Source organism: Zootoca vivipara, chromosome 6, assembly GCF_965207765.1.
Source record: "Zootoca vivipara chromosome 6, rZooViv2.hap1.1, whole genome shotgun sequence".
Lineage (NCBI taxonomy): Eukaryota > Metazoa > Chordata > Lepidosauria > Squamata > Lacertidae > Zootoca > Zootoca vivipara.
Window position 1 is genome coordinate 85,479,499 of NC_142589.1, and position 26,990 is coordinate 85,506,488.

General features: G+C 48.1%; 2 protein-coding genes across 4 annotated transcripts; one reads left to right on the forward strand and one right to left on the reverse strand.

The window, feature by feature from the left end:
* Nucleotides 1-29: 29 nt before the first annotated feature.
* KXD1 (KxDL motif containing 1) lies at nt 30-6,959 on the reverse strand. The gene is made up of 5 exons (XM_035120863.3): nt 6,820-6,959; nt 5,893-6,006; nt 4,248-4,400; nt 3,680-3,726; nt 30-2,636 (listed from the first exon to the last, which is right to left on the reverse strand). Exons 2-5 carry the CDS (start codon nt 5,985-5,987, stop codon nt 2,410-2,412), a joined length of 522 nt encoding a protein of 173 aa, XP_034976754.1. The 5' UTR covers nt 5,988-6,006; nt 6,820-6,959; the 3' UTR covers nt 30-2,409.
* Nucleotides 6,960-7,028: 69 nt separating this feature from the next.
* Nucleotides 7,029-26,807, forward strand: FKBP8 (FKBP prolyl isomerase 8). 3 transcript variants are annotated; one of them, XM_035119447.3, is made up of 10 exons: nt 7,029-7,292; nt 9,868-9,942; nt 15,536-15,848; nt 17,466-17,635; nt 20,366-20,454; nt 21,058-21,275; nt 22,272-22,444; nt 22,952-23,029; nt 24,533-24,664; nt 25,575-26,807. In XM_035119447.3, exons 3-10 carry the CDS (start codon nt 15,557-15,559, stop codon nt 25,659-25,661), a joined length of 1,239 nt encoding a protein of 412 aa, XP_034975338.2. In that variant the 5' UTR covers nt 7,029-7,292; nt 9,868-9,942; nt 15,536-15,556; the 3' UTR covers nt 25,662-26,807. The 3 variants fall into 3 exon arrangements, with proteins under 3 accessions (XP_034975338.2, XP_034975337.2, XP_088529049.1); XM_035119446.3 differs by lacking the exon at nt 7,029-7,292 and adding an exon at nt 9,522-9,605; XM_088672923.1 differs by lacking the exon at nt 7,029-7,292 and adding an exon at nt 9,551-9,616.
* Nucleotides 26,808-26,990: the final 183 nt, after the last annotated feature.

A 26,990-nucleotide genomic window follows, 5' to 3' on the forward strand; every position in this document is an offset into this window, starting at 1 on the left:
CAACAAATACAGCTCACAAACACCAGATCTATCAATTAATGCAACTCTTTTATTGGTTATTACCTCATTAATCTCTGTAAACTCGTAGCAGTACAAAAATATTATTCTTTGAATTACAATGCATTTCAGGAGTTTTTATTATTATTTACGGCGGAGGAAGGAAGCAGCTTGCCCCAACCTTTACTCAACAAATCTAGCAATTACCCGAGTTCCGGCGAAGGGAACCATAATACAGACCATTTTATGTGTGGGATAGGCGCTTAAAAACTGAACACTAGAGACACAGACACTTGTCAGAAAAAACGGTAACTGAAGGTGTCATGGAAGTGGGGGACAGGGATCAGGGTTAAACCCAACAAAATTCTACTCAAGAGTAGACCAACTGAAATCAATGGATGAGACTACTGATTTCAGTGGGTCAGTGCTGAGTAGGCCGAATGTTGAGCACAACCCAATACTGGGATGCAACTGAACACTTAGGGTAGCTCAACAGCTTTTAACTTTTCTGCCCTCTTCTAAATTTGTTCTTGAGATTCCCCCCAACCCAGTCGATTTGGGGGGCAGGCAGGCAATTAAGAGATGGTGGGGAAGTTTCGCTAGACAGGTAAAAGCTGTTGTGCTGGCGTTAACTGTTTGCATTGGATACCTCTAGGGAAAAGTACCTAACAGGATGGTTATAACAGATGTTAAGAAGGGGGTGGAAGCAGTGGGCAACCTCTGCTTAAGATGGGCAACACTTAGTGGGCTAGGAGAGCTGAAACTAATGCCAATATATTTTGTCCCTGGTAACCAACACGCCCCTTGGGCTTCGGATGGAACATGGGTAGACAAGTCTGAAAACCCTTGGACACAAATTTTCATACCCTCTAGCAGCTATGGTGACTCATTGACCAGAAGAAATGTAATCAGTGTCAACTCTGGAAGTATACACTCAATTCTGACCAAACTAAGCGTCCTGATGTATATTTTGCTCCAGGGGGCTTTGTTTGGTCGGAATGGTGTCTACACTTCTAGAGTTAAATGCTAAAGACATTACTTCTGGTCAATGAACCACCGTATCAGTTATAAATCTGAAATCCAAGGGGCGCTTTCATTGCCAGGCGCAAAAAAATAAAAATAAAAATCCAGCTCTTCTTCGCCACTAGCAAGGCAAGCACATATACTCTCTTGTGTCAGATATAAGGTGCATCATTGGACGATGGGAAAAGTAGAGCAGAAAGAGACATACTTTTAAAGGGGAGTTAAGAGGAAGCTGCAATGGAGGCTGCTGTGTTCTCCAACCCTCGCTGAGTCAGCAAGAGAACCAGGAGAGGGGAGCAGATCTGCACTTCTTTGGAACAGGGCACGACGCAGCTAACACCACAGGCCCATGCATGGACGGACTGTGTGCAGGAAAACACGGCTCAAGGAATGGGGAGTGTCGTCCCGAGTGGTGGAGGAACTGATCTCCGCTATCGACACTCGTGCCCTGCAAAATGGAATAGGGCAGGCATCCCCAAACTTCAGCCCTCCAGATGTTTTGGACTACAATTCCCATCTTCCCCGACCACTGGTCCTGTTAGCTAGGGATCATGGGAGTTGTAGGCAAAAATATCATCTGGAGGGCCGCAGTCTGGGGATTCCTGGAATAGGGGATGAACCCCAAATCATTTATTCTCACTAGAAACGCTACCACCACCACCACTGTAAAAAATGTCCTTGCGTGGATTCAGGGTATACAGCCAGTGCAGAGGACTGCACTGAAGAAAGCTCCTCTTGGGGCAGACCCCTTGAAATTCATGGCCCCACGTTCATGCTGATTCATTTCAAGCAGTTCTCCTCCGAAGAGTTTGGATAGAACCAAGTGCTTCTTGCATGTTATTCTGTTTACGGGGTAGCAAATGAACCAGCCGACAGCCGTTGCAGGGAGGCACAGCTGATGTACGGCTGGCCACTTCCCCGAAATCTGCAAATTTGGGGTTGATAGCATCCCTGTTAAGAGAATAATCCCTTGAGCGCATGAGAGTTCGTGTGTGTCTTAAGCATGGTTATACCGTTGGCTGAGAGGCTGAAGGTAGCCCTCAGTGAACACACCCAATCGTGCAATTGGGCAGACACACACCCCGGCGCAGTGTGTTTCCCACCCCACAAAAATGTGAACTAGCCGCTCACCGTTTTGCATATTTGGCATAAAAATCACAGATCAGCACCGCGGGGGAAGACGGCAGTTCATGCAAGAAAAGCCACTTTTGCCCAGGCTCGCCCCTCTCTCCCCAACGCAAAGAAACAGCTGGCCAAGACAACACAGAAAATACAGGTTGGTTGTTTTGTTTTTTAAAAAGAAGGGGGTCGCCAGTTTGCAAGTCCAGAAGCAAGCAGGGGTCGAGACGGCGCATCAGTTTGCCCCATGCGAGAGCTTCACTGCAGAGACTAGTCCGTCTCGTTGTCGTCATCTGTGATGCTCTGCCCATTCACTGCCGGCGAGTCGTAAGGCCCCTGGGAGAGGTCCTCAAAGTCGTGGCTGGTGGCAGGGGAGATGATGTCCGGGCTGGTGTCGCAGGATTCCGTGCTCTGCTCTGAGGTAGCAATGGTGGTGGCGGTGCTTTTGGGGATCGGGTCAAAGTCGTCGTCTTCCAGGATGGGAGATTCGTGGATATCTAGGGATCAGAACGATAATAAGGCAGACTGACAGATGCGACTGGCTAGAAAGCACATGCCACCTTTGCCAACAGAAGGAAGCATTAGGCATGTTATGTGGAAGGCAGAAAGGTGGTCTAGCCAATGGGACCATTGTGAGGACTATTACGGTTAATGCAGGTGAAAAGGGTTTTGAGTGCACAGGAAAATAATCGTCGCTGGACTTGGGGTTTTGAAACATTGTGCAAAGTGAACTTTTAGGAGAGGCTTACAAGAGTTTAAAAGACAATAAAACATGCTGTGTCCAGTTATGGGCACCACAAATTAACAAGGATATTGACAAGCTGGAAGGTGTGCAGAGGAGGGCGACCAAGATGATTAGGGGTCTGGAAACCAAGCTGGGTGTGTTTAGCCTGGAAAAGAGGAGACTGAGAAGAGATATGATAGCCACCTTCAAATATCTTAAGGGCTGCCACATGGAAGAAGCTTGCTTTCTCCTGCTCTGGAGGGTAGGACTCGAACCCATGGCTTCAAGTTACAACAAAGGAGATTCTGAAAAAACTTTCTGACAGTAAGAGCCGTTCAACAGTGGAATGGTCTCCCTCAGGAGGTGGTGGACTCTCCTTCCTTTGAGGTTTGTAACCAGAGGCTGGGTGGCCACCTGTCATGGATGCTTTAGCTGAGATTCCTGCATTGGACTACATGACCCCATGGATCCCTTCCAATTCTACAATTCTAAGATTCTATACGTCTACCTTACACTTGTTTACGCAGCATTGCATTTGATGTTTTACTGCTCATTCAGACAGCCTGGAGAGCAAAATGTACAGTATTTCCTAGGAAATATGACTAGTTGGTTTTGTTTTAAGGAAATGGCTTTTAAAAAGTGCTGTGCTGCTTTTACAATATGTACTTTAAAAGGTCTGTTTCTATAGTGTTTATAGTTTAACTTCTATGCTTTTTTAACCTTCTGCATTTGTGTCACTGGTGTAAGCTGCCTTGTCTCACTCTGGGGAAAAGATGGGATAGAAGTATGATGATAATTGACAATAATAATACTCACTACTAAATGCCTCTGGATACTGTTTCGCGAGCTTCCCTTTCAGCGTCCTGTATGAGACATAAACATGGTAATCAGGTATTATTTAGCTAGGATTCCTCTATTGTATGGGGTTGGACTAGACGAGCCTTTGGGTGCCTTCCAACTCCACAATTCTATGGTTCTTTGAGCATATCCTTAATGCCACAAAAGTAGAATAAAATGAACAGCCGAAAAGACAAGGGTGTGTGTGTGTCAGAATTATTTCCAGACCTTCCCCCTCTCTGTTTTATCCCCCCAAAAGCCTGTAGGTTCAGCTGAAAGACAGGCTGCCCAGTGATCCTTGTGGCCGAGGCAGGATCTGAATCCTGATCTCCCACATCTTACAGTCTGACACCAGGGGGGGCTAACCTGTAAACCTGCAGATGTTACTGAGCCACACCTCCAATCACCCATAGGTGCTGCAGCCAATAGCAAGGAATGATGGGAGTTGTAGTTTAGTAAGATCTGGAAGGCCGCAGATTCTAAACAGCAGCATCGCCTGCTCCATGGACAAGACGGGAATAATGCCCTAGTGGTCAGCCAGCCTCACCTGATTCTCCGGAAGATGCTGTCTAGATCTTTCTTCATCTCCACTAAAGTCCGGGTGTGGTGCAGGAACTGCTCACTCATCTGTTGCATGCGGACGCCAGACAGGTTATTGAAGTTGAGCAGCATCTCATTGGTTTTCTCAAATCGGTCCAGCCTGGGCAACAAAGGCAAGCTGTTGGCTTGGGTTGGCTCAAGCGGCAGGTTTAAGATTACCAGGATTAAGGGATGTTTTGGGAGCTGCAGGCAAGCATGAAGAACGTGCAGTGTTCTAGACTTACCAAGTTTTGGGAGAAAGTGCTGGATTGTATAAGCGACTGCAGAAAAAGTTAAATCTTTCAGCAGAGAATATTCTTTGGAATTATGTACTTATTGTATTGAAATGGGATTCTACCCACCCTAATGGTGCCCAAGAGACTGATACTGATGAACTGGAAGAATAAATATATGATAACCTTTAATCAATGGATCGACAATATGACAACACTCGCTACTTACGAACGGACTGCTTATGGATGCAGACTTTTAGGATAAAATGACAACATTTGGAATGAGTTTGTACAGAATGTAGCAGGCTATTAACATCTATATAGGTATTAGGATGATAACACTATCAATTTATGTATGGGAGTACTGTACATTACTTTGCATTTTTGTATTTTCTTTCTTTCTTTATTATATGAATCTTTGTTTCCCACCCCACACACTTCCTTCTTTTTTCCTTTGTATCTTTATAATTGTAATTTATAATAATAATAATTTATAATATTTATATTTTAACATTTATTTCTATTTTATTTTATTTTAATTGCTAATTATTTCAATAAAAAATATTAATGGAAAAACTTAATAATAATAAAAAGCATGAAGAACGTAAGGGGAGCCAGGCCAAAGGGGGCCCACTGAGCCCAGCCCAGTGGCCAACAGATGTCCCAAACGGGAAGCCTGCAATCAGGACCTGAGGGCAAAAGCAACTCTCCCCACTCACAATTGCCAGCAAATGCATTCCAGGGGCATTTACTGTCGTTGGAGGGAGAGCACAGCCAGAGTGACTGGTAGTCCCTGGTGGCCTTATCCTCCTTCAGTTTGGACCAATCCTCTTTATAAGCCTTCCAAATAGGTGGCCACCACTGCCTCCTGTGGGAGTGACTTCCAAAGTTCAGTGCTCCTCTCCAGTGAATGCTGAGAGCCATGGAAGGGTAAGGCAAGAAGATGGAGACACGGTGCAGGAATTTTGAAGGAGAGCATCCTACCCACCATGTTTTTAGCTTGGAAAAGGAGAAAGAAGGTGAAAGAAGTGGGAATGTTTAGCCTGGAAAAGAGGAGACCAAGAGGAGATACAACAGCCACTTCAAATACTGTATCTGAAGGGCTGTCACATGGAAGATGGAGCAAGCTTTTATTCTACTGCTCAAGAGAGTGAGGAACGAACTCCCTTGCAAGGTGGTGAACTTGTCTTCTTTGGAGGTTTTCAAACAGAGGTTCCTGTCCAGGCTACTTTAGCTGTGATCCCTGCATTGCAAGGGGTTAGATTAGATGACCCTTGGGGGCCCCTTCCAACTCTACAATTCTATGAGTCTATGAAGAGAAAGAAACACTATCAAGGTGGTTAAGTCCAGCGCTGCAAAATAAAAACAGGGGCCACTCACATGTTCTTTTGAGCCAGGATGATGGCGTTCACATCCTCCGAGTTGACCATACCAAGGACCCGGCTGCAGAAGACGGCTGAGGCCGTGGGCTCCATCTTAATGTGGGGCTTGTACCTGAGGAAGAGAAGGAAGAGGTCAGGTTGGAAAGAAGGAAGAGGGAGAACTCCCTTTGCCAACATTGGGGAAGTGCTTCAGGGAAGCCACGAGGATCTAGCAGGCAAGGAACAGATCAGAAGAGCATCTGTGTGAGAGGAGGCAGGCGCTAATCTACAAGGAATGGGGATGTTATCTCAAGTAAGTGAGCCAAGCTGTGAGCAGCAGCAAAAGAGACCAAGCAGCCCTGGCCTTCCTGGGTGGCAAGATCAAAAAAGGACTTGTAAACTGTCTTTTTCCTTGTTGAAAAATAAGCAAGCCCCTTCCCCACAAATAAAAGTCCCTTGTTATCTGAGAAGCACTTTTGCCACACTAGGCAAAGCCCCTTCCCCATAACAGGAGTACCCCTACCAAGTAAGCTTTCCAACTGACCTAATCCTCGTTCAAAGCCCCTGCAACGTGACCCTGCCAAGTAACAGACAAGCCCCGCCCACTCCAACCAGAAGGTCCCTCCCAGACAACAGACAAAACCACGCCCACTGATGAAGAAGGCCCCGCCCACAAGCTCCCAACTGCAAAGCCCCGCCGACCAAAGACCCCGCCCACAAGCTCCTCCCCAATAAGCCCTACCCATTGAAAACAGAAGGCCCCGCCCACCACAAACCTCCAATAGCAGAGAAGGTCCCACCCACCAAAGGCTCCACCCACCTAATGCAGAAGGCCCCGCCCACAAGGCTCTCCCCAGCTTAGTTCCCCGCCCCCGCACAAGAACAGCTCCTGCCCACGGGAAGCGAAGGTGTCCCCCCCTCCCGGGAGGCGCCACCCCCGGCCTACCTGAGCGGGCCTCGCCAGTTCAGGGCTCACATGCCCGTGGCTCGAGCGGGGGAGCCCCAGCGGGGAGGGGGAGGCTGAGCGCGAGTCGAGGCGCGGTAGGCCCCTCGTTCAGTGTAGTCGCTGCCCCCGCCGAGGGCCGCCTCCTGTCCTGGACTGGCGCGCGCTCGGAGCCCAGCTAGCTCGGCCGCTCGCTCACTTCCGGGTTGGGGCGTGGCCCCACGCACGGCGCGACCTCGGCGTCCCCTTGCGCGGCGTGCGTGCGTATGGAACCCGGCACGTTTCCATGGAAACGCGGGACCTACTTCCGCGCCTAGCCCAGCTCGACTCGTCCTCTGTCTCGATTGGGGAACTCCTCTGGCCACGCCCCCTTCCCCGCCCCAGGCCACGCCCCCAAGCGTCTCGCTAGGAGCGCGAAGGAGACGCCAAGCGGGTGCCCCTGAGCATGTGCAGAGTGCACCTCCACAGACAGCAAAGTAGGCACTATTGATATATAATGAAGTAAATGTAATAAATTATAATTTAAGGGAGGGGGAGAACCCCGGGGTTCTGGGCATGTGCAGAGTTTATCTCTTACTAATACTACCGGTAAATAAATTAAAAATGAACATTTACATCCTGCCCATCTGGCTGGATTGCCCCAGCCACTCTGGGCCGCTTCCAACACATATTAACAACATGGAAAACGAATTAGGTAAAGCTTGACACCCTTCTCCGAGTTTCTGAGCATGTGCAGAGTGCATTTCTCCCTACACAGCAAAATGGGAATATGCTGGCCCCCAGGGTTTCTTGGTATGTGCAGAGTGCATCCCTGGACAACTGGTTAGTTACAATCTGCTCCCAGTTGGGTTTCTGGGCGTGTGCAGAGGTTTCATTTCGCCTTAAACAAGATGGTCACAACTTCCAGCCTGGGTTTTCTGGCCACATGTAGAGTGTGTTACTCCGGAGGCAGTAAGGTAGGCATATGTTGGCCCACCAGGGTTTCTGGGAAGGTGTAGAGTGTAGATCTTGATAGACTACAAGGTAGGCAAAGGTTGGTTTAGCCTACCTGGCAGTGGTGCTTGACCTGAAATGTGTTTTGGGGGTGCAGTTTTCCTTCTACTGCCTGTTTCACGCTGCCTTGAGCAGAGTCCTCTTGGAAGCCAACCCAAAATGTGATTGAAGCAAGTTATAAAAGTAGTTAATACAAACAGCACCCCCAAAACCACCATGGGAGTTGTTACTTCTGAGAAGACATGTGCAGATTAGATTTGCAGATAAATCCAGTTTAATTTTGCAGTGTGTGTTTGTGAAGAAGTCCTTCCTTTTATCTGTCCTGAATCTTGCAGCACTGAATCGTTTCCAGCTGTATAATATCCTTTTTGAGGTGAGGCGGCCAGTACAGCACACAGCATTTCAAATGTGGCTGCAACATAGATTTGTAGAACAACAGGTTTATTCTCAATTTATTTCCTAATGATCCCTAGCATGGAATTTGCATCTTTCATGGCTGCCACATACTGGGTTTAACATCTTCATTTGAGTGAACTACTATGAACCCAGCGTTACATTCCTGGTCAGTTATTGCCAGTTCAAACCCAAGGAGCATATATGTAAAATTAATTTTTTTTTTTTGCTCCAACATGCATCCCTTTACATTTGCATTGCAACCCCTAACAATTTAGTTTCATCTGCAAACTTGGCCACATCCGAGCTCACCTGCACCTGCTGTCGTTCTGTGAGTGCAATACTTGGCAAAAGCTGATTTATTGCACACTTAATGCAATTAAATGCCAGCTGGTGCAATTTTTCATCTCCTAGGATCTTTGATTTTTGAGAAATCAAAGGTGGAGGGGTGTGTGGGACAGAACTTGCCCACGTGTGCTAATTTTGCAAGGCTGAGGGACAAATACTTGGCTGTATGGTTAATGCATAACCTGACTCTTGTGTTAGGCAATCCAGGCGAGTCTGCACTCTGCTTTTAAGGACACCGGAAATTAATTCTCTTGCCCATCCATTTTTCCACAAGGCGTGGGAAGTTGAGAGAGTTGCCTCCTGGGGTTTACATTGCAGGCAGGTAGACTGCAGCTGGATGTGGAGCTTCTGTTGTGTGTGGAGGGGATCTAAAACAAGAATGTCCTCGGTTATAATCTGGTTTGAGCCAGCTAAATGTTTTCAGTAAGCTCCTGTACCTGGGACAAGTACCTGCCTGCTGTTTATCCCACATCCGGTAGTCAGAGATAGACTTCCTCTGTATGGGGAGGTTCCGTCTCTCTCTCTCTCTCTCTCTCTCTCTCTCTCTCTCTCTCTCTGGCCATCCTCATTGTTGCTGGATTCTGCACCCACATCATTGGTGATGGCAAAGACATGGCATTGCAGGGGCTGGACTAGATGACTCTTAGGGTGCCCTCTGATGACATTTCCATGAATCTGGAGGACCTCAGTTTCCTCACCCCCTGATAAACACCTCAATACTCCTATTAGATTATTAAACATTCCTATGAGTTGCTAGGCTGTATATCTATAACACACGTTTAACGGGGAGAGAAGAATAATGAACAGTGTCCTATTTTAATAGCTAAATGTTGGGACAGATCTTATTCTTAATATGCCCTTACGGATTTTAGGAAGCAAAATAAATCAAATCTGCACAGGGGAAACATTTTCCCTCCCTTTCCCTTTAAGAGGGCGGAGGCAGGCTTTGACTGGCAGCCCCATCAGCCAGTAGCGTTGACTTCCTGTTGTCAGCTGAGCCAGTGGTGGGGGAATTGAGGTGGGGGTTGGTGGGAGAGGAATCATTCCTGGACCAGGTGAGTGCCTTGTAAGCAATACATTTGGGGGGGGGGAAGAAGAGGGAAGGACAGGAATGTGGGGGGAGTTCTTAACAGTGGGGAAGGCAGAGATTGTATCCATGCAATGGGCAAAGGGGTGGTGGTCCAGAGAGGGAAGTTGCCTGGACTTGGCAAGCTGGGGGGGGGAGGGTGTGCTTGTGTGTGTTTGCAATCCTTTCTGCTTTAGCTGCCTTCCTCTCTCGTCCCCCCCCCCCCAATAAAATTTTATCTTGTTTTGCAGGTCGTGCATGTGGCGCCTTTCGAATCCGGGACTCGAGGGCTCGAACTCCACGCAGCTCTTGGGAAGCCCGTAGCGGTAAGATTTGCCATTTGCTCCTCTGGCCTGGCTGCCAAGTTTTAGGCAGGGTGGGGGTGGGATTGGAGGAAGCGTCTGGGGATTAAGGCCTAAACCTTGGAGCCCGGCCAAGGGGAGCCTGGGCCCATGTGGGGGGGGGTGGCGTTTCAGAGGCTAGGCCACATCACGTAACCCTGCTTTGAAATCCAACACAAATCTTCTCTCCGTTTCCCCATGTTGCTGTGATAAGCTTCCTAGTCCTCAAGATTTCGTGCGTTGCGTGTGTGCCCTTGACTCACTTTTGTGGCCTAGAAATACACATTATTATTATTATTACTAATTTCATTTACCCCGGCCTCGCCAGCCCTTGCCTCCTCTCTGTGTGTGGCTTGAGGAGAGGCAAGAAAATGTGTCCTGGGTTGCAGCCATTTTTGCTTGCATGCCAGCCTGCTTGGATATGTTGGAGTAGAACCTGGTTTTGGATCGGGCTTCTGGGTCTGAGCTTTGCTGTCCTTTCATGCCTGCCTGTATCAGAATGCTTTAATTTTTATTATAATCCTGAGATGGCATGCTACAATGGAATTGTGGTTGTTGTTGCTAATATTTTATTTTATTTGTCCAAATGGTCAGATCAGAGCACAAATAATGACAACAACCCTGTGAAGTGTTGCAGCAGGTGGGGGCCCAGGGAGGGGTGCCAGGGGTTAGGCTCGGAAAGAAACAGAGGGCATATTGGCTAAGGATATCTGCTTAGGGAGTTCAGGTCGCAGCAGAGGCGAGATTTGAACCCACCCTGGCTTCTTGCTTTTCCCCTTGCATGCACATAGAGTTGGAAGGGATTGCTAGGGTCAAGATGGGTCTCGAACCCACGACCCTAAGATTACTCTGATATTGTTCCATACCATCTCTTGAGCTGCGAGCATTCCTTCTGCAAGAGGCAAAATTGCAGGCAGACTTGCTTGAAGGTGGCAGGCTTTATCTTTTAAAAAAATCTTTTAGCAAAGGAATGTAGAAAGCTGCCTTAACACCGTGTCCTTCGAGCTCAGTATTGCTCTCCGGGGCTTCTGGCTGGGCACATTCCCAGATCTTCCTGGGGATCCCATTTGGGACTGAACCACCAACCTTTTGCATGTGACGCAGGCGTTTCGCAACCGAGCCCTTCCCTCGGGGAGTTCCGCAGGTTAATAACATGTTGCGCAGACTGGCTTCCTGTTGTTTGTGCTGCGAATCTGCTGACCGTGAGTGGTTTGCTCCCTTCCCTGTCCTGGTGGAGCCTGAGAAACGGGGTCAGCCTGGGGTGCAAGTGGGGTCTTGTCTGCTGGGGAGAGGGTGGGTGCTTGTGCGTGTAGAAGGCATGTGAATTTCTGAAGGTGCAGGGAGCCTTAGCCACCAAAATAGGCCCCTCTGGGAACAGAACCGATGAACAAACAAATTTATTATGTATCATCATTACTTAGATTTAGAAGACATCTAGATTTGTTTTATTATGTTTTTGCATATGTTGGAAGCCACCCAGAGTGCCCGGGGCAACTTAGTCAAATTGGCGGGGTACAAATAATGAAATTATTACTATTATTATTATTATTAGGAAGGCATGTGAATTTCTGAAGACTTGGGGAGTTTTGTCCATGAAAAACCTTCCTCCGGCAACAAAGCCTATGAAAAAGCAAATTTACTTATTATTTATTGTTGTTATTGTTATGGGAAAGTGGGATTGATTGATTGATTTGTTTGTTATTGATTTATTTGTTTCTCTGAGGAGCTCAAGGTATTGTATGTTGTCCTCCTGCTCCTCATTTCATCAACACAACAGGCCTACAAAGTAGGTTGGCTTGAGAGACAGTGTCTGCCCCCCCCCCACCCCCAGGTCACCCACTGAGCTTCATGGCCAAGTTGGGGGATTTGAACCTAGGCCCCAGTCCGGCACACTATCTGCTACGTACGCTTCTTGGTGTTAGTATTAATATTATTACTTTTCTGCAGGAAACAATTAATTTCCAAATTCACACACACAGAGAGAGAGGAAATCATAGAAAAGTGAATATAGCGCTATGTTATATGTCTCCAGCTAAGGGGAGCCATTCAAGCCTATTGATCTAGGTTAGTCATACCCAGTAGCTGCAATGGGTTTACGGCGATTGCTATGACTAACATTGAATATAGCTTGTCATCATTGTTTTCAAAAAGGACATTTCCAATGTAGGTCATATTCTGAGCAGATCCCTTATTGAGATCCATGGGCATTGCTAGCGCAGGTCCGTTAATTTCCAAGGGGTCTACTCCTGAAAAACTCAGTTGGGGACAACCAATTATGTTTTCTGACCCTGCAGAGAGGCAAGTAACATACAGTGGGACCTCTGGTTAAGAACTTAATTCATTCTGGACGTCTGTTCTTAACCTGAAACTGTTCTTAACCTGAAGCACCACTTTAGCTAATGGGGCCTCCTGCTGCTGCTGCGCCGCCGGAGCGCGATGATTTCTGTTCTCACCCTGAAGCAAAGTTCTCAACCCGAGGTACTATTTCTGGGTTAGCGTAGTCTGTAACCTGAAGCGTTTGTAACCTGAAGCGTTTGTAACCTGAAGCGTTTGTAACCCGAGGTACCACTGTATTGGCTGTGATTGATCCCCGCGTTGCTGGGGTTTGGGCTACATGACCCTTGGGGTCCCTTCTAGCCCCACAGTTCTGTGATGAACCTGCAGTAAAAAATTGGCAGCTGTCTGCCTGCAAACCCTCTGCTTGGTCCTCAAACTGGCTTAGGGGAGCTTCGCCCTGGTGGGTTTCTCTCTTGTGGCCTAACCTACCTCGCAGGGATCGGCGCAAGAATGAAAACTATGATGATTCTGATGCTGTATTATTGGAATGAGGTTGGGGAGTGCAAGGATTAATGGTTTTTTCTTGTTTTTGTAACATATTTTGTGTTTTTATGTTGCAATTTTATGTTGTGAGCTGCCCTAAGACCATGGGTATAAGACGGCATGCAGATTTAGTAAATAAATAAAAACAAATAAATTTTACATTTGCATACTGCCCTTCAATCAGTAGATCTCAGGGCGGTTCACTACATTAAAAAATAATAATAGGGGGACTCTGGATAGCTCAGTCAACAGAGCACGAGACCCTTAATCTCAGGGTTGTGGGTTTAAGCCCCACATTGGGGAAAATCTACCTGCATCGCCTGGGGTTGGACTAGATGACCCTTGGGGTCCTTTCCAACTCTACAGATTTTATGATACTATGATCCTCCCTCCCTCCCTCCCTCCCCACCCATCTCTTGAACTTTCTGGCAGAAAGGGGTAGGATTAAAATCTCGACGGATTTTTTTAAAAAAGTTACCAGCGTTTGCAATCTCGCTGGGTCACAGGGTGGCTAAGACCCTGGAGGTGTCTTGACATGTCTGTAGGGTCATTTCCGCCCCCCACCCAAACCTTGGGGGCTTGTGATTTCTCCAATACGCATGCTTGGGGTTCTGTTAAGGGCAAAGGGGAGATTCGCACCAGTCTCCTCCTCAACAGCTGGGAGGCGGTCTGGGATGACAGAATAAGGCTTTTGGCACACACCTTTTCTCCTTTAAAAATCAATAAATGTCAAAATAGGAGCTGAATTGTAAGCTTGGAAGTCCCCAGTTATCATGGCTGCCTTTTGATGTGGGCTAGAACCGGGTTCGAATCGCTGCTGAGACATGAAGTGTGAGCTTAGGGGCCAGTCTCCTCTCTCCGGCAGACCTACCTTTCAAGGTTGTTGTTGTTGTTGGGGCTTCAAATTAAGAATTGGGATAGCCAAGTACCGAATGCCACATTGAGCTCCTTGCACAGAGGAGGATGGCTGAGATGGAAACAGAACCTTATTAGGAACGGGGTGTTTGGCATGGAAAAAAGGAGACTGAGAGGTTATAAGATCATAGAATTGTAGAGTTGCAAAGGTCCCCCAAGGGTCATCTAATCCAACCCCCCTGCAACGCAGGGGATGGCCATCTTCCAGTGTCTCTAGGGCTGTCACATGGAAGAGGGAACAAGATTGTTTTCTCCTGTTTTGCGAGGGCAGGACTTGAACCCGTGGCTTCAAGCTGCAAGAAAAGAGATTCCAACAACAACAACAACAATAAATTATTTATACCCTGCCCACCTGGCTGGGTTTCCCCAGCCACTCTGGGCGGCTTCCAACAGAAAAATGAAATAAAATAATCTATTAAACATTAAAAGCCTCCCTAAATAGGGCTGCCTTCAGATGTCTTCTAAAAATCTGGTAGCTGTTTTTCTCTTTGACATCTGATGGGAGGGCGTTCCACAGGGCGGGCGCCACTACCGAGAAGGCCCTCTGCCTGGTTCCCTGCAACTTGGCTTCTCACAACGAGGGAACTGCCAGTAGGCCCTCGGTGCTGGACCTCAGTGTCCGGGCAGAACGATGGGGGTGGAGACGCTCCTTCAGGTATACTGGACCGAGGCCATTTAGGGCTTTAAAGGTCAGCACCAACACTTTGAAGTGTGTTCGGAAACGTACTGGGAGCCAATGTAGATCTTTCTAAATATCAGAAAGAACTTTCTAAGGGTAAGAGCTGTTCGACATGAAGATGCGGTGGACTCTCCTTCCTTGGAGGTTTTCAAGCAGAGGTTGGGTGGCCATCTGCCCTGGATGCTTTAGTTGTGATTCCCGTATTGGAGGGGGTTGGACTGGATGACCCTCGGGGACCCCCTTCCGGCTCTTCAGTTTCTGTGATTCTATGCGAACCTAGCAGTTCGAAAGCACGTCAAAATGCAAGTAGATAAATAGGAACCACTACAGCGGGAAGGTAAACGGCGTTTCCATGTGCTGCTCTGGTTCGCCAGAAGCGGCTTTGTCATGCTGGCCACATGACCTGGAAGCTATACGCCGGCTCCCTCGGCCAATAATGCGAGATGAGCGCGCAACCCCAGAGTCGGTCACAATTGGACCTAATGGTCAGGGGTCCCTTTACGTTTTACCTTTATGATCCTTGGAGGGATACAGGTAGAAAGGTGGGTTGAGACCTACGGGTATAGGGTGGCATACAAATTAAGTAAGTAAGTAAGTTAATGCCATACCCCCCAAAATAAGAGACCCAAGCGCCCCAACCTTTCTTCTTAGGGGTGTCACTCCATTCCCTTCCCTTGATTCCCTCTCCCTTTTTTATTTTATTTTTTAAAAATAATTTTAATAAAATTTCTGTTTTACATTATAGAATATTCACTTAACCATCCTTAAAATACCAGTGATTTCCCTTCCTCTCTTTCCATGATTCTTTTTGCACAATATAAAATACCTGCATATTTTATATAAACTAAACTATTGGTATCTGAAGAAATGTGCATGCACACGGAAGCTCATACCAATGACAAACTTAGTTGGTCTCCAAGGTGCTGCTGGAAGGAATTTTTTTTATTTTGTTTTGACTACGTCAGGCCAACACGGCTACCTACCTGTAGCTAAACCATTCAGTATTCCATTATTACATCCATCAAAACTTATTTACAGTGTTGAGTTTATCTTAAGGCTGCCCACGATTTCAAATAAACCCAATTTTCCTCCATATATTCAGTAAACATTTTCCAATCTTCTTTAAACGTATGTTCTTCTTCCTTCCCCCTTTTCATTTTCCAGCTGCCCTGATCCGCCGCCGCCATGGCTTCCGGGGGAGAAGGTCTGGACGACATTTCTCCGGACTGGGCGGGGGCCAGCCTGGTGGACCTGACCTCTCCCGAGCTGGCAAAATCCAACACCTCCACGCTGGACAGCGGGGAGGATTTCGAAGTCCTGGATAACGACGAGGAGGAAGAGGAAGGGCGAGACGAGGACCTGAGCGGCCTCCCTCCGCTGGAGGACGTGCCCGGAAACGACGGCCGAGGGACGGCCGCCTCGCAGCACCCTGCTCCGGAAGACACGGAGGAGACCCCAGAGTGGGTGGATGTGTTAGGTGAGGGCACCCTGCCTTTGGACGGCGCCTTCAGCAAAAGCTGTAGCAGGCAGAAGTTCTGTCGGTGCAGCTGGGATTGGCTTCCCCTCAGGCCCGCCTCTATTTCTTCCTTCTGCTTCCTTCCTGCTCTGCAGGTTGTGGGGTGCAAAGAGTCTCGCGTGGGCCTTCCTGTAGGTCTGTTTCTGAGCTCCCCAACCCTGCTCAGGGCTCTTGCTTCTGAGTCGGATGCTGTGATTCCTGCATTGCAAGGGGTTGGACCAGATGACCCCCAGGGTCCCTTCCGACTCTAAAATTCCATGATTCCGTGATCCTCCCACTTCTGCTTTCGCTTCTACTTTTTCCTTGTTGTCCCCTTCCCCCCCCATGTCAAAATTAATTGCGAAGCATGCAGGCGTCAGGACGATTCACAAGATAAAACACAAAATATATAAGAAAAATATAAACAGGAACAACTCAAAAATCCCCCACTCTGCCTTTATATGTCTGGATAAATGACACAATATATAAGACAGAAGTGTGATAAAGGGTCTTTTTAGTTACTTTTCCTCTGCTCTTTAACATGGCTTCATGTTAAAAATCTTCCATAAAGTTGTTGAAAAAAATCAGGAAGAGCAAAACTTGCTTCTCAGATAAAAAAACCCCCACAATTTCTGGTATCTATCTGTTTCACATTCGTTATATTTCTGCAAAAAATATACACAGAAGGTCCCATCAATTGCCATTTTCCCTCATTCATAAACCCAACGCCTTATTGCTGACTGTGACAAAGTGTCCCACTCTCTACTACAAAAATGCGGTACAGGACACTAGAGGTGAAACCACCCACCCTCTTCTCCTGCCGCCTTAAAATAAACCCCTTTTTACTTGTGGGTTTCTTAGTAAAGAGTGTCTTCCAGCTTACGTGGCCTGGTATCTTAAGGAACTCTAGGCTGTTAAACAGAATAACCTCTTGCCTACAGTAAAGGGTCTCTCTCAGTTTGATTCCCCACTGTAAAAGCTTGCCCTTTCCACTCTGGCAACTTCTTGGCACCCCAGGTTTATCCTCCTAAGCCTCTTCCGTGTAACTCCAGGACACAAACTGCCGCCTCTCTGCCTGAGGTGAGTTTTGCCCTCCCTTGAGCCACCACGGCTGTGAGTCCTGATACCCCGCTGGAACAATAAAGACGAACCTTCTTGGCAAAACAGAGATGAAATTTTATTGTCTTAAAAGCATAAGTGCTTCTTTAACGTTTCATGTGTTTATCTGCTTTGTTTCAGTTGTACAATAACTCCGTCAAACATTTAACTTCCAGCTTTCCTAAACCTTATCTAAATTCACACTCTCCTGACCTCTCCACTTTCTCCACATCACACCACACCCTCCTCCCTCTCCCTAACTGACCAAACCCAAGCTCCCTCCTTTTAAACTGGGAACAGTCCCGCCCCCATCAGAATTCTATGTCAGTCAGGCTGGAGGTGGATTAACTCTTTGCCAGCCAGGTAGGAATAAACATTTCAAAACTGCGTCAATTTGTCACACTGACCCATTGAGGAACACCAAATATAATCCCAATTAATTAAAGTGGATACAAACTTCTTTCTGCTCTCCTGCATGTTTCTCTCGGTTCCTCCCCGCAGGGAGCGGTTTGCTGAAAAAGAAAGTCATCGTCGCAGGTCAGGGACCAGAGACCCGGCCGGTTAAGAGCCAGGATGTCACCGTCCGCCTTAAGACCATGCTGCAGGGCGGCATGGTGGTCGAGGAGAGCCCCAGCCTCACCTTCACGCTGGGGGATTGCGATGTCATGCAGGTGCGTAGAACTCTCTTTTGGGCGGGCGGAGCAGGAAAAGAACCAAAACAATGCTTGGAGGCCGGAAAAAACACTTCTGAATGCCAGTTGTGGCAGAACTGCACCTGGTTGGTCTCTGCTTGGTCCAGTTTGGTTCCAGAGCAGGAGAAAACTCCCTCCTCAGTGTGACAGCCCTTGAGATGTTGGAAGATCTCTCATATCTCCTCTTCAAGAAGGATACTGACAAGCTGGAACGTGTCCAGAGGAGGGCAACCAAAATGGTCAAAGGCCTGGAAACGATGCCTTATGAGGAACGGCTTAGGGAGCTGGGTATGTTTAGCCTGGAGAAGAGAAGGTTAAGGGGTGATATGATAGCCATGTTCAAATATATAAAAGGATGTCATATAGAGGAGGGAGAAAGGTTGTTTTCTGCTGCTCCAGAGAAGCGGACACGGAGCAATGGATTCAAACTACAAGAAAGAAGATCCCACCTAAACATTAGGGAGAACTTCCTGACAGTAAGAGCTGTTCGACAGTGGAATTGGCTGCCAAGGAGTGTGGTGGAGTCTCCTTCTTTGGAGGTCTTTAAGCAGAGGCTTGGCAGCCATCTATCTGTCAGGAATGCTTTGATGGTGTTTCCTGCTCGGCAGGGGGTTGGACTGGATGGCCCTTGTGGTCTCTTCCAACTCTATGATTCTATGATTCTCCAGGCTAAACATACCCAGCTCCTTCCACCGTTCCTCATCAGGCTTGGTTAACAGACCCTTGGTCATCTCATTCGCCCGCCTCTGCACATATTCAGGCATCTCAATAGCCTCCTTATCGAATTGATGAATTTGATTTGATTTGAATATCCTCCTTAAATTGTGGCTCCGAGAACTGGACACTGAGCGGTCTGGACACCACTGGACACTTGGGGTCTGGCCAAGGCAGAACAGAGCCGAATTGTGACTTACCTTGAAACTGGACTTCTGTGGATGCAGCCTAGAATAACATTAGACTTTTTTTGCTGCTGCATCACAGGGTTGACTCATGTTATGCTAGGGGTCTACTTAGACCCTTTGATCCTTTTCACATGTACTACTTACTGACAAACCAGGTGTGCCCCATCTTGTATTGGTGCAGCTATAAGATGTTCTCACAACTCTTCTTACGATAGCTGAGTGAAGTCTGCCTCCGGGTGACAGATCCTGGGGAGCGGCAGGCACAGAGGGCTATCGCTAGAGATGTAAAATTTCCGGAAATTTTGAAGCTCGGAAAAACCCCTGGGTTTCCCCTGGTTTTTTAAAAGAAAAAAACAGAAATTTTCAGAAAAAATGAAAAAAACGCTACATTAGCACTTCTTTTTTTCCAGATTGAAAGTAATTCTGTTACTTTAGAACAGGGGTCCCCAGACTACGCCCCCCCGGGTCGGATGCGGCCCAATTAGCCTCCCAATCCGGCCCGCGACGACCCCCGCTGCCCGCTGCCGCCGCCCGCTCTTACGGCGCGCAGCGCGGCGGCGATCTTCAAAATCGGCAAAAAATCGCCGAAAATGCTTTGTGCGCATGCGTATGGGCCTCTCCTGACCCAGAAGAGGTCATTTCCGATGCACTTCCGGGTCGGGGGAGGCCCATACGCATGCGCACAAGCGATTTTCGGCGGTTTTTTCCCGACCGTGTGCGTGTGCGCATGCGCACGGGCGCGCACTCCCCCGCCCTCCGGCCCGCTGCGCGCGCACTCCCCTGCTCTCCGGCCCGCCGTGCGGTCGGCGCGGTGGGCACCGGCCCGAAGCCCGGTAAGTCTGGGGACCCCTGCTTTAGAAACAAAATATAACTATGGACAATTTTAATGGGCATAAACTTATCACAACTAGCATATTAAAAATATAGTGTATCCAAACGGGAACTGAAATTTAACTTGTCATTCATCACTGTTTGCTATGCAACATGCTTCCTCCACCTCCCATGTTTTGCCCATGAGACCTCACACTGATTTCCTCACACTGACCTGTTAACCACTTTAGCTACTACTATATGCTTAAATTAGTTTATTTCACTTTTTAAAGACTGTTTTACGGCATTTAATGTTTAAAATATTTTCATTTCTTTTGTTCTTTCATAACACTTCTCTGATTGCCACGACAGCACATATACTTTCAGGCCCTTTTTGTTGCTCTATATTTTCTCCCAGTGCTTTGAGGCCTAGTGAAGAGGAACAGAACCAATGCATACCACACACATGCAAAACCAAAAATTAAAACCTTCTTTTCTGGTGACAACAGCACCTCCTAAAGGAAGAAGTGTATCTTGTTCTTGCATTGGAGACTTCAGTTTGCTTGTCCTCACAGAAATTAGAATAATCTGACACCACACATATTTTTTAAAAATGATTTATAAAATATTTGAACCCCTTATCTTAAAATATTTTATTAATATTAAAATAAAACATTCCATAATCTATTTTTTCAATTTTTCAGAAAAAAAAGGCTTCAGGAAAAACCCGGGGTTTTTTCCAAATTTTCCCGGGGTTTTCCCGGGCCTTCACATCTCTAGCTATCACCCTCCGATCCTGTCCTTAGGCTGCCGTGCAGAGCTGTTCTCTTGGCCACAGTGAGAACCAGATGTTGGACTAGATGAGCCCCCTTTTCCTGCTAGCTGCAATGACCATGTTCTTCCCTCAGAGTACCAGCTCCCAGGAATCTTACTTCTGGCCTGGGAGGGCTCTCCTTCCGTCCCAACAGTTGCTGGAATCATTTTTCTCTCTCTGCAGGCCCTGGACCTCTGCATACAGCTAATGGAGATGGGAGAGACGGCGCTCATCATTTCAGACGCAAAGTACTGCTTCGGCCGGCAAGGGAGGTAGGTGAGGAAGAGGGTTGAGGGATCCCTTCACCCCAGGGGGTTGACGGGAGATTTAATCCTCGAAGAAAGAGGATCTGCTGAAGCCTAAAGAAATCCTTTTGCTTGTCCAGAAACTCCCACTCCGCCCCTTCCTAGGCTGACCCTGTAGGATTCAAGTGTCATGAGTGCCCTGTGTAAACCGGATAAGAATAATAATCTTATTATTTGTAGTCCTCCCAGCCACCCTGGGTAGCTTCTAGCATATACAGAAACATAATAAAACATCAAACATTGATGTTTATCTCCTTGACATCTGCAGGGAGGCCATACCACAGAGCGGGTGCCACCACCAAGAAGGCCCTCTGCCTGATTCCCTGTAGCCTCACTTCTCACAGTTAGGGAACCACCAGAAGGCCCTCAGAGCTGGACCTCAGTGTCTGGGCTGGATGATGGGGGTGGAGACGCTCCTTCAGGATCTTTGGGGTGCCTCACCTGCAGTCTTGCTGTCCTCTGTCGGAGTCAGGGTCCTGGGCTGGGTGGAATTTGGCTCTGATCCTGTAGAGCAATGCCCATGCTTTTTTTTAATGAACGGAGTGTTTTTTCCTCCGGTTTTCCAACCAGGAGTCCAGACATCCCCCCTGACTCATCCCTGGAACTTGAAGTGGAGCTCCTAGCGGCCCAGGATGCCCCCGACCTGGAACTCCTAAGTGGGAAGGAGAAGATTGAGCTGGCGAACCGGAAGAGGGAGCGTGGCAACTTCCACTACCAGCGAGCGGACTACGTCCTGGCTATCAACTCCTACGACATTGCGCTGAAGATTATCGGCTCCAGTTCAAAAGGTGCCTGGTTCCCCCATGGCGGATGGGGGTGGGGTGGAGCTAACAGGCACTCTTGCTAAATATAGGACTAGCAGCTTTGAGCCCCAGTTTTCAAAAGTGTTTATTAAACTTCTTGAGCTGCCTTGTACCCTGAAAGTTCAGGATCAAAAGCAACAACAACTTGATAAAAGATATCTTCCTATACATATAAAAACGCAAGGCTGTCGTCACGCAGCACTCACGGGAGGATTTGGAGTGACTCGTCACAGTCCTGGACTTGCGTGGAGGCAGGGTGCACTTGGGGAGCATCATTTAGCCCTCCCATCAGATCTCAAGGAGATAGCTAACTGCATAACTTTTAGAAGACATCTGAAGGCAGCCCTGTATCGGGAAGTTTTTAATGTTTGATTGTGTTTTAATTTGTTGGAAGACGCCTGAGTGACTGGAGAAACCCAGTCAGATGGGCTGCATATAAATAATAATAATAATAATAATAATAATAATAATAATAATAATAATAATAATATAAAAATAAGGAATGGAGAGACATAGAGACAGTGCAAAGTGAGCAGGGGCAGCAGACCCTACACTACTTATTCCATCTTCTTCTGCTCTCTTCCTAGACACTTTAGATGAGTTGGGTTTTATTTTTTACTTTTACAGCTGGGGCAGCGGAGGGGGAGATGTAGGTTGGGCCGGGGTCTGCATTCCCTTGCAAGACAGAAGCAAGGGAGTGTTGCTCAATGGCAGAACGTGCTCCCTTGAGAGGTGGCGGTCTCTCCTTCTTTGGAGGTTTTTCCGCAGAGGTTGGAGGCCCACCTGCCAGGGACACTTGCCTTGCAGGGGGTTGGGCTGGGTGACCTTCAGGGTCCCTTCCAGCTCTCCACTTCTGTGATTCTTTGGAGTTTCCATTCCTAGGAAGAGCCCTTGTTTTGCCATTTCGAACCCGCACCCCTGTCCAAGCTGCAACTCCGCCCCCTTTCTAGTAACCCCGCTCTTCCCCCCGCCCCCCTGCAGTGGACTTTGCCCAGGAGGAGGAGGAGGGATTAGTGGACGTCAAGATGAAGTGCCTGAACAATTTAGCCGCCTCTCAGCTCAAGTTGGACCACTACGATGCGGCCCTGCGATCCTGCAACCAAGTCCTGGAACAGCAGCCGGACAACATCAAAGCCCTTTTTCGGAAGGGGAAGGTAGGGGTTGTCTTTCAGGGGGTGGAGAAGAGGAAGGGTAGAGGGTCCAGGTGGCTGCAAGTGCCCCCCTCCTCCTTTCACCCTCGCAACAGCCCTAGGTGTGGCCGAGAGGCAGGGAGTGCTCCAGGGGCATCCGGTGGACTTGCCTAGGTATGGTTGGATTTGAACCCAGGTCTCTGGAAAGTGCATGGATGACCCCCCTGGATGATGGCAGTGTGGTGCAGTGGTTAGAGTGCTTGGCTGAGACCTGGGAGCCTGGGTTTCGAATCCCACACTCGGCCATGGAAGGGGCTGCAACATCCGGGGCCTTTTTCTTCAGCTGTTTTTGGACTACAACTCTCATCTTTCAGAGCTAGCAGGACCCAGTGGCCAGGGATGGTGGGGATTGTAGTCCAAAAACAGCTGGCTTTTCTCACGTCCTTGAAAATAGCGGATTAGGAAACGCTAAAGTTTGGAAACCTGCAAAATGATCCACTGTAAACACGGGTTTTGCCTATGTTCTCCTAGGTCCTGGCTCAGCAAGGCGAATACAGGGAGGCCATCCCCATCTTGAAAGCCGCCTTGAAGCTGGAGCCATCGAATAAGGTAAGGCTCAGAGCATCGTAGGTCTGGAAAGGGCCAGAGGGTCATCTAGCCCAACCCCACTGCAATGCGGAAATCAGTCAGAATCTGACCCACTGCAGGATCTTGAACCGGGCGATCGTCAATGGCTTGTAGGCAGAGGCGTATGTCGCCGCTGCCCCCAGATGTGGCTTGCTTCTGGCTCAGATGGCGGATAGAATCCTGGTACCCTTTGAGGGCATCCAATCCAACCCGGCGCCTGAAGCCGGTTGCCCAGATCCCTGCCCAGCAAGGGAGAGAGCCCACCAGCACGTTAGGTCATTGCTAACGCTCTGTTGCCCTGCATTAAATTAAGCCGAGGGCCAGATATGGTGGGGTTGAGGGCCACAGGTTCCTCCAAGAAGCGTGGCAAAGCCCAACCGGGGTGTAGGGTCAGGTGAGGAAACTCTGAAGTTGCTCTAGCAAAGGGCAGGTGAGTTCTTATATATAATAGAAGCAACAGGTGTAACCCAAGTTTTAGGACTCACCTGTCCTGTCTGAGTCCAGCAATCTGCAGCAGAATCCTTCAATGGTGGCGGCTCAGGCATTTGCGATGCTCTATTATGTTCTATCGTTTTTATTTTGGTATGAGCTTTCGTGTGCATGCACACTTCTTCAGATACAGTATCTGAAGAAGTGTGCATGCACACGAAAGCTCATACCAAAATAAAAACTTAGTTGGTCTTTAAGGTGCTACTGAAGGAATTTTTTTTATTTTACTTCGATCCAGACCAACACGGCTACCTACCTGTAACCATGTTCTATCGTGTTCTTATCATTTCTTGCAGGGTTTCCAACTGTTTTTGGACTACAGTGCCCATCATCCCTGACCACTGATCCTGGTAGCTATGGATGATGGGACTTGTAGTCCAAAAAAAGAAGGGAAAAAAAACTGGAGACCCAAATATATCCGTGGCTAGTAAAACGTTCCTGGGATTGATTAACTTCCTATACCCTTTTAAATGTTTGTGGGAGGGGAGTTAGTGGGTATTTCCCCTTTTCTTGTTCTTTCTTTTATTATGCATTTTGTGTTTTTATATGGCATTTTAATGCTGTGAATTGCCCTGAGATCTACGGATGAAGGGCGGTATACAATTTTAATAAATAAAAATCCATGCTTCTCTTCTACACAAAAAAAAAGGTGCTGGAATTGCATACCTTTGTGTACCCCCAGAAAAAAACCAACATTGTTAATAATAATAAATATTTTCTGCTTTTGGCGGGTCAAATTACTTTTTAAAATTTGTTTTCAATGTTTTATTGGTATTCTTCAAATGATTTTTTTTGGTGTAGATTGGTCTATGTATTTTAGTCATTTATTTTTTTCAAAAACATAATTGAACTGCTCAACTTTTTAAATAAATAAATAAATAAATAAATAAATAAAGTGTGGTATAGTTTTTCTATAAGTCAGATATTGGCCAGGAAGGCTCCCTCTCCTGCTTCCTCTAAAATACACCTTCCTTCTCTCCCTGCGCCCCCCGCCAGACCATTCACACAGAGCTCTCGAAGCTGGCGAAGAAGCACGCCGACCAGAAGTGCGTGGAGACGGAGATGTACCGCAAGATGCTGGGCAACCCCAGCGGCCCCACCGCCAAGTGCAAAGACAAGTCATCGCGGGTAGGTCAAGCCGGAAGGGGCCCGTGGGTCATCTAGTCCAACCCCCTGCAAATGCAGGAATCTGTGTGTGTGTGTGTGCAGGCTGGCATCTGTCTGTCTCAGGAGAGAATGGAGGGGTGGGCCTTTGGGGGGCAAGGTCAAGCTGCTGGACGGCAGAGACCCAGGCGGGAGAGACATGTTTTCTTGCAGGCAGGGCAGAAGAAGGCACCCGCTTGTGGCGCTGTAGATGCAGCAGGGAGTTTCTTTGCCCCTCCCAGCGGTCATTCCTCCTCTGGTCAGGGAGAAAACTGTTGGCAAGAGCTGTTCAACAGCGGAGTGGTCTCTCTCTGGAACTTGCGAACTTGTTTTTAAGCAGAGCTGCGATGTCTGTCTGCCATGGGTGCTTTAGCTAAGTGACACTCCAGCAATGCAAGGCGTTGGATCTTGTCTTAATTTTAGAATTGCTAACACTTTACCTTGGTTGGTTTTTTTTTTTTACCATTTTAATATAATTATTTTACATTTCTCATTTTAAACATTGCTTTTAGCTTCCCGTTTAATAGTATGCTTTTCTTTTTACATCTCTACTAGTCATATATAATAAATAGAATATAATGATGATAGTAATAATAATAATAGCAATAATAACGATCAGTATTAATACAGTGGTACCTTGCAAAACGAATGCCTCGCGCAACGAAAAACTCGCTAGACAAAAGCCATGCTTCGCAAGACGTTTTCCGGCGGTTTTTGGTTTTTTTTTGCCGCGGCAACCCATGCTTCGCCAGAGGGAATTATCGCTAGAGTCTAGACGAAGTGACTCGCAGCACAAATTAATTTCGTCTTGCGAGGCACCACTGTTCAATAATGATCGTTGTAATTGTAATGCAATAAGAATAATTGTAATGACAACACCATCTCTCTTTCCCAGTCAATTCCGTGGAAGTGGCTCTTTGGCGCAACAGCCGTGGCGCTGGGGGGCGTGGCCTTGTCGGTCGTCATCGCAGCCAGGAACTAGCGCCATCTGCTGACAGGGGACGGCAAGGAGCCCAAGCGGCGGAAGACCAGCCCCTCTTTTCTCCATCCCTCCTCCCCACCACGGCACACACCCACCCACCCCCACTCCGGCTCTCCTCCTTCCACCCGGCCCTCGACAGACGCATACACAGCTCTGGACCTGTAGGGTAGCAGCTGGGGCGGGGGGGGGGGCTTAGATCCTCCCCTCCCCAGAGGCTGCGCACACCCTCCTCTTAGTCGCGAGATGCAGCAGACCACTTTGCGGTGGGGCCGGCAGGGGAACTGGAGAGATCCATGGGGCGGTGGGAGGGATTTTTCGCGCCATCGCTCTGACTGCAGAGACTGGAATTAGCAGGGTCTCGAAGGGACCCGGACTTGTGGGTATCTTCTTTTTGCGGTGGGGATGGGGTGGGGACGGAATTCACTGGAAGTTCTGCTCAATCCTTTTTCTTTTTCGAATGCCCCTTTCGCCCTTTCGGCTGTTTCTGTCGGAAGGCACGTGGCGGGCAGAGCTTGTGCAGCCAAGGGGGTCTTTTGGGGTCCTATGCAGAAAAGGGGGAGCCGGTGGGTTTCTGCGGAGGAGGGCGGGATTACGGAAATGGACCTCCGCAGCGAGACAGGGTCAGGTGGGCAGCCGCGAGGAACTGTGGGGAATGTTTAGGGCTGTGCAGGGAACCCTAGGAGCTCTATCCGTACTGATTCCGACGCACAAAGTGAGCAGGCCCTTTCCTCTATTGGAAACTCAGCACACTTTTGGGGGGGGGCATGCAGTGGGTTGAGGGGGGAGAAGAGAGTGGAGATGAGGACGGGTGGGTGTTTCCCCCCCCTCCCCAAATCACCCCCTCTGGAGGCCAAACGAAGGGGCAGAGGCCCCCTTCTGAATTCCCCCCCCGGACTCTTCTTTGCCCCCACCCCAGAGCCTTTCTGGCGCCAGCCTTATGACGGCATTCTTGGGTCGTCGTCCCCCCCCCCAAACCCAGCACCCACTGGTCTGGCCTTCCCCAGGACATGGCCCCGCCCCCGGCCCAGGCAGGACACTCTCGTTTATTAATTATTATCATTAGTTTGACCGCTGTCAGATTTTAAACTGTGAAAACCACCACTGCCCCACAAATTCTCTAATAAAGGAAAATCTGTCAGCAGCAGACCACAAGATTCTGATGCATTAAAAAAAAATATTATTATTATTTTGAGGGGAGGGCATTATGTAAAAGCTTTGGGTTAGCGAAGAATAAATATGGAGGGCAGCGAGAGCCTGATGGAGGAGGGCTGCTGTGTATTAAAACTGGGGAAGCACAACCTGCTAGGAAAGTGGCCCTCGAGGACTGTC

What these genes read in the sequence shown, in the direction of transcription:
- KXD1 (XM_035120863.3), bottom strand. Translation starts at nt 5,987, where the DNA reads ATGGAGCCCACGGCCTCAGCCGTCTTCTGCAGCCGGGTCCTTGGTATG. An exon ending in AGCATCTTCCGGAGAATCAG is followed by an intron (nt 3,727 to 4,247) that starts GTGAGGCTGGCT and finishes TGTCTCATACAG; the next exon opens with GACGCTGAAAGGGAAGCTCG. An exon ending in GTATCCAGAGGCATTTAGTA is followed by an intron (nt 2,637 to 3,679) that starts GTGAGTATTATT and finishes TCTGATCCCTAG; the next exon opens with ATATCCACGAATCTCCCATC.
- FKBP8 (XM_035119447.3), top strand. Translation starts at nt 15,557, where the DNA reads ATGGCTTCCGGGGGAGAAGGTCTGGACGACATTTCTCCGGACTGGGCG. An exon ending in GGGATTGCGATGTCATGCAG is followed by an intron (nt 17,636 to 20,365) that starts GTGCGTAGAACT and finishes CTCTCTCTGCAG; the next exon opens with GCCCTGGACCTCTGCATACA. An exon ending in CCCTTTTTCGGAAGGGGAAG is followed by an intron (nt 22,445 to 22,951) that starts GTAGGGGTTGTC and finishes ATGTTCTCCTAG; the next exon opens with GTCCTGGCTCAGCAAGGCGA.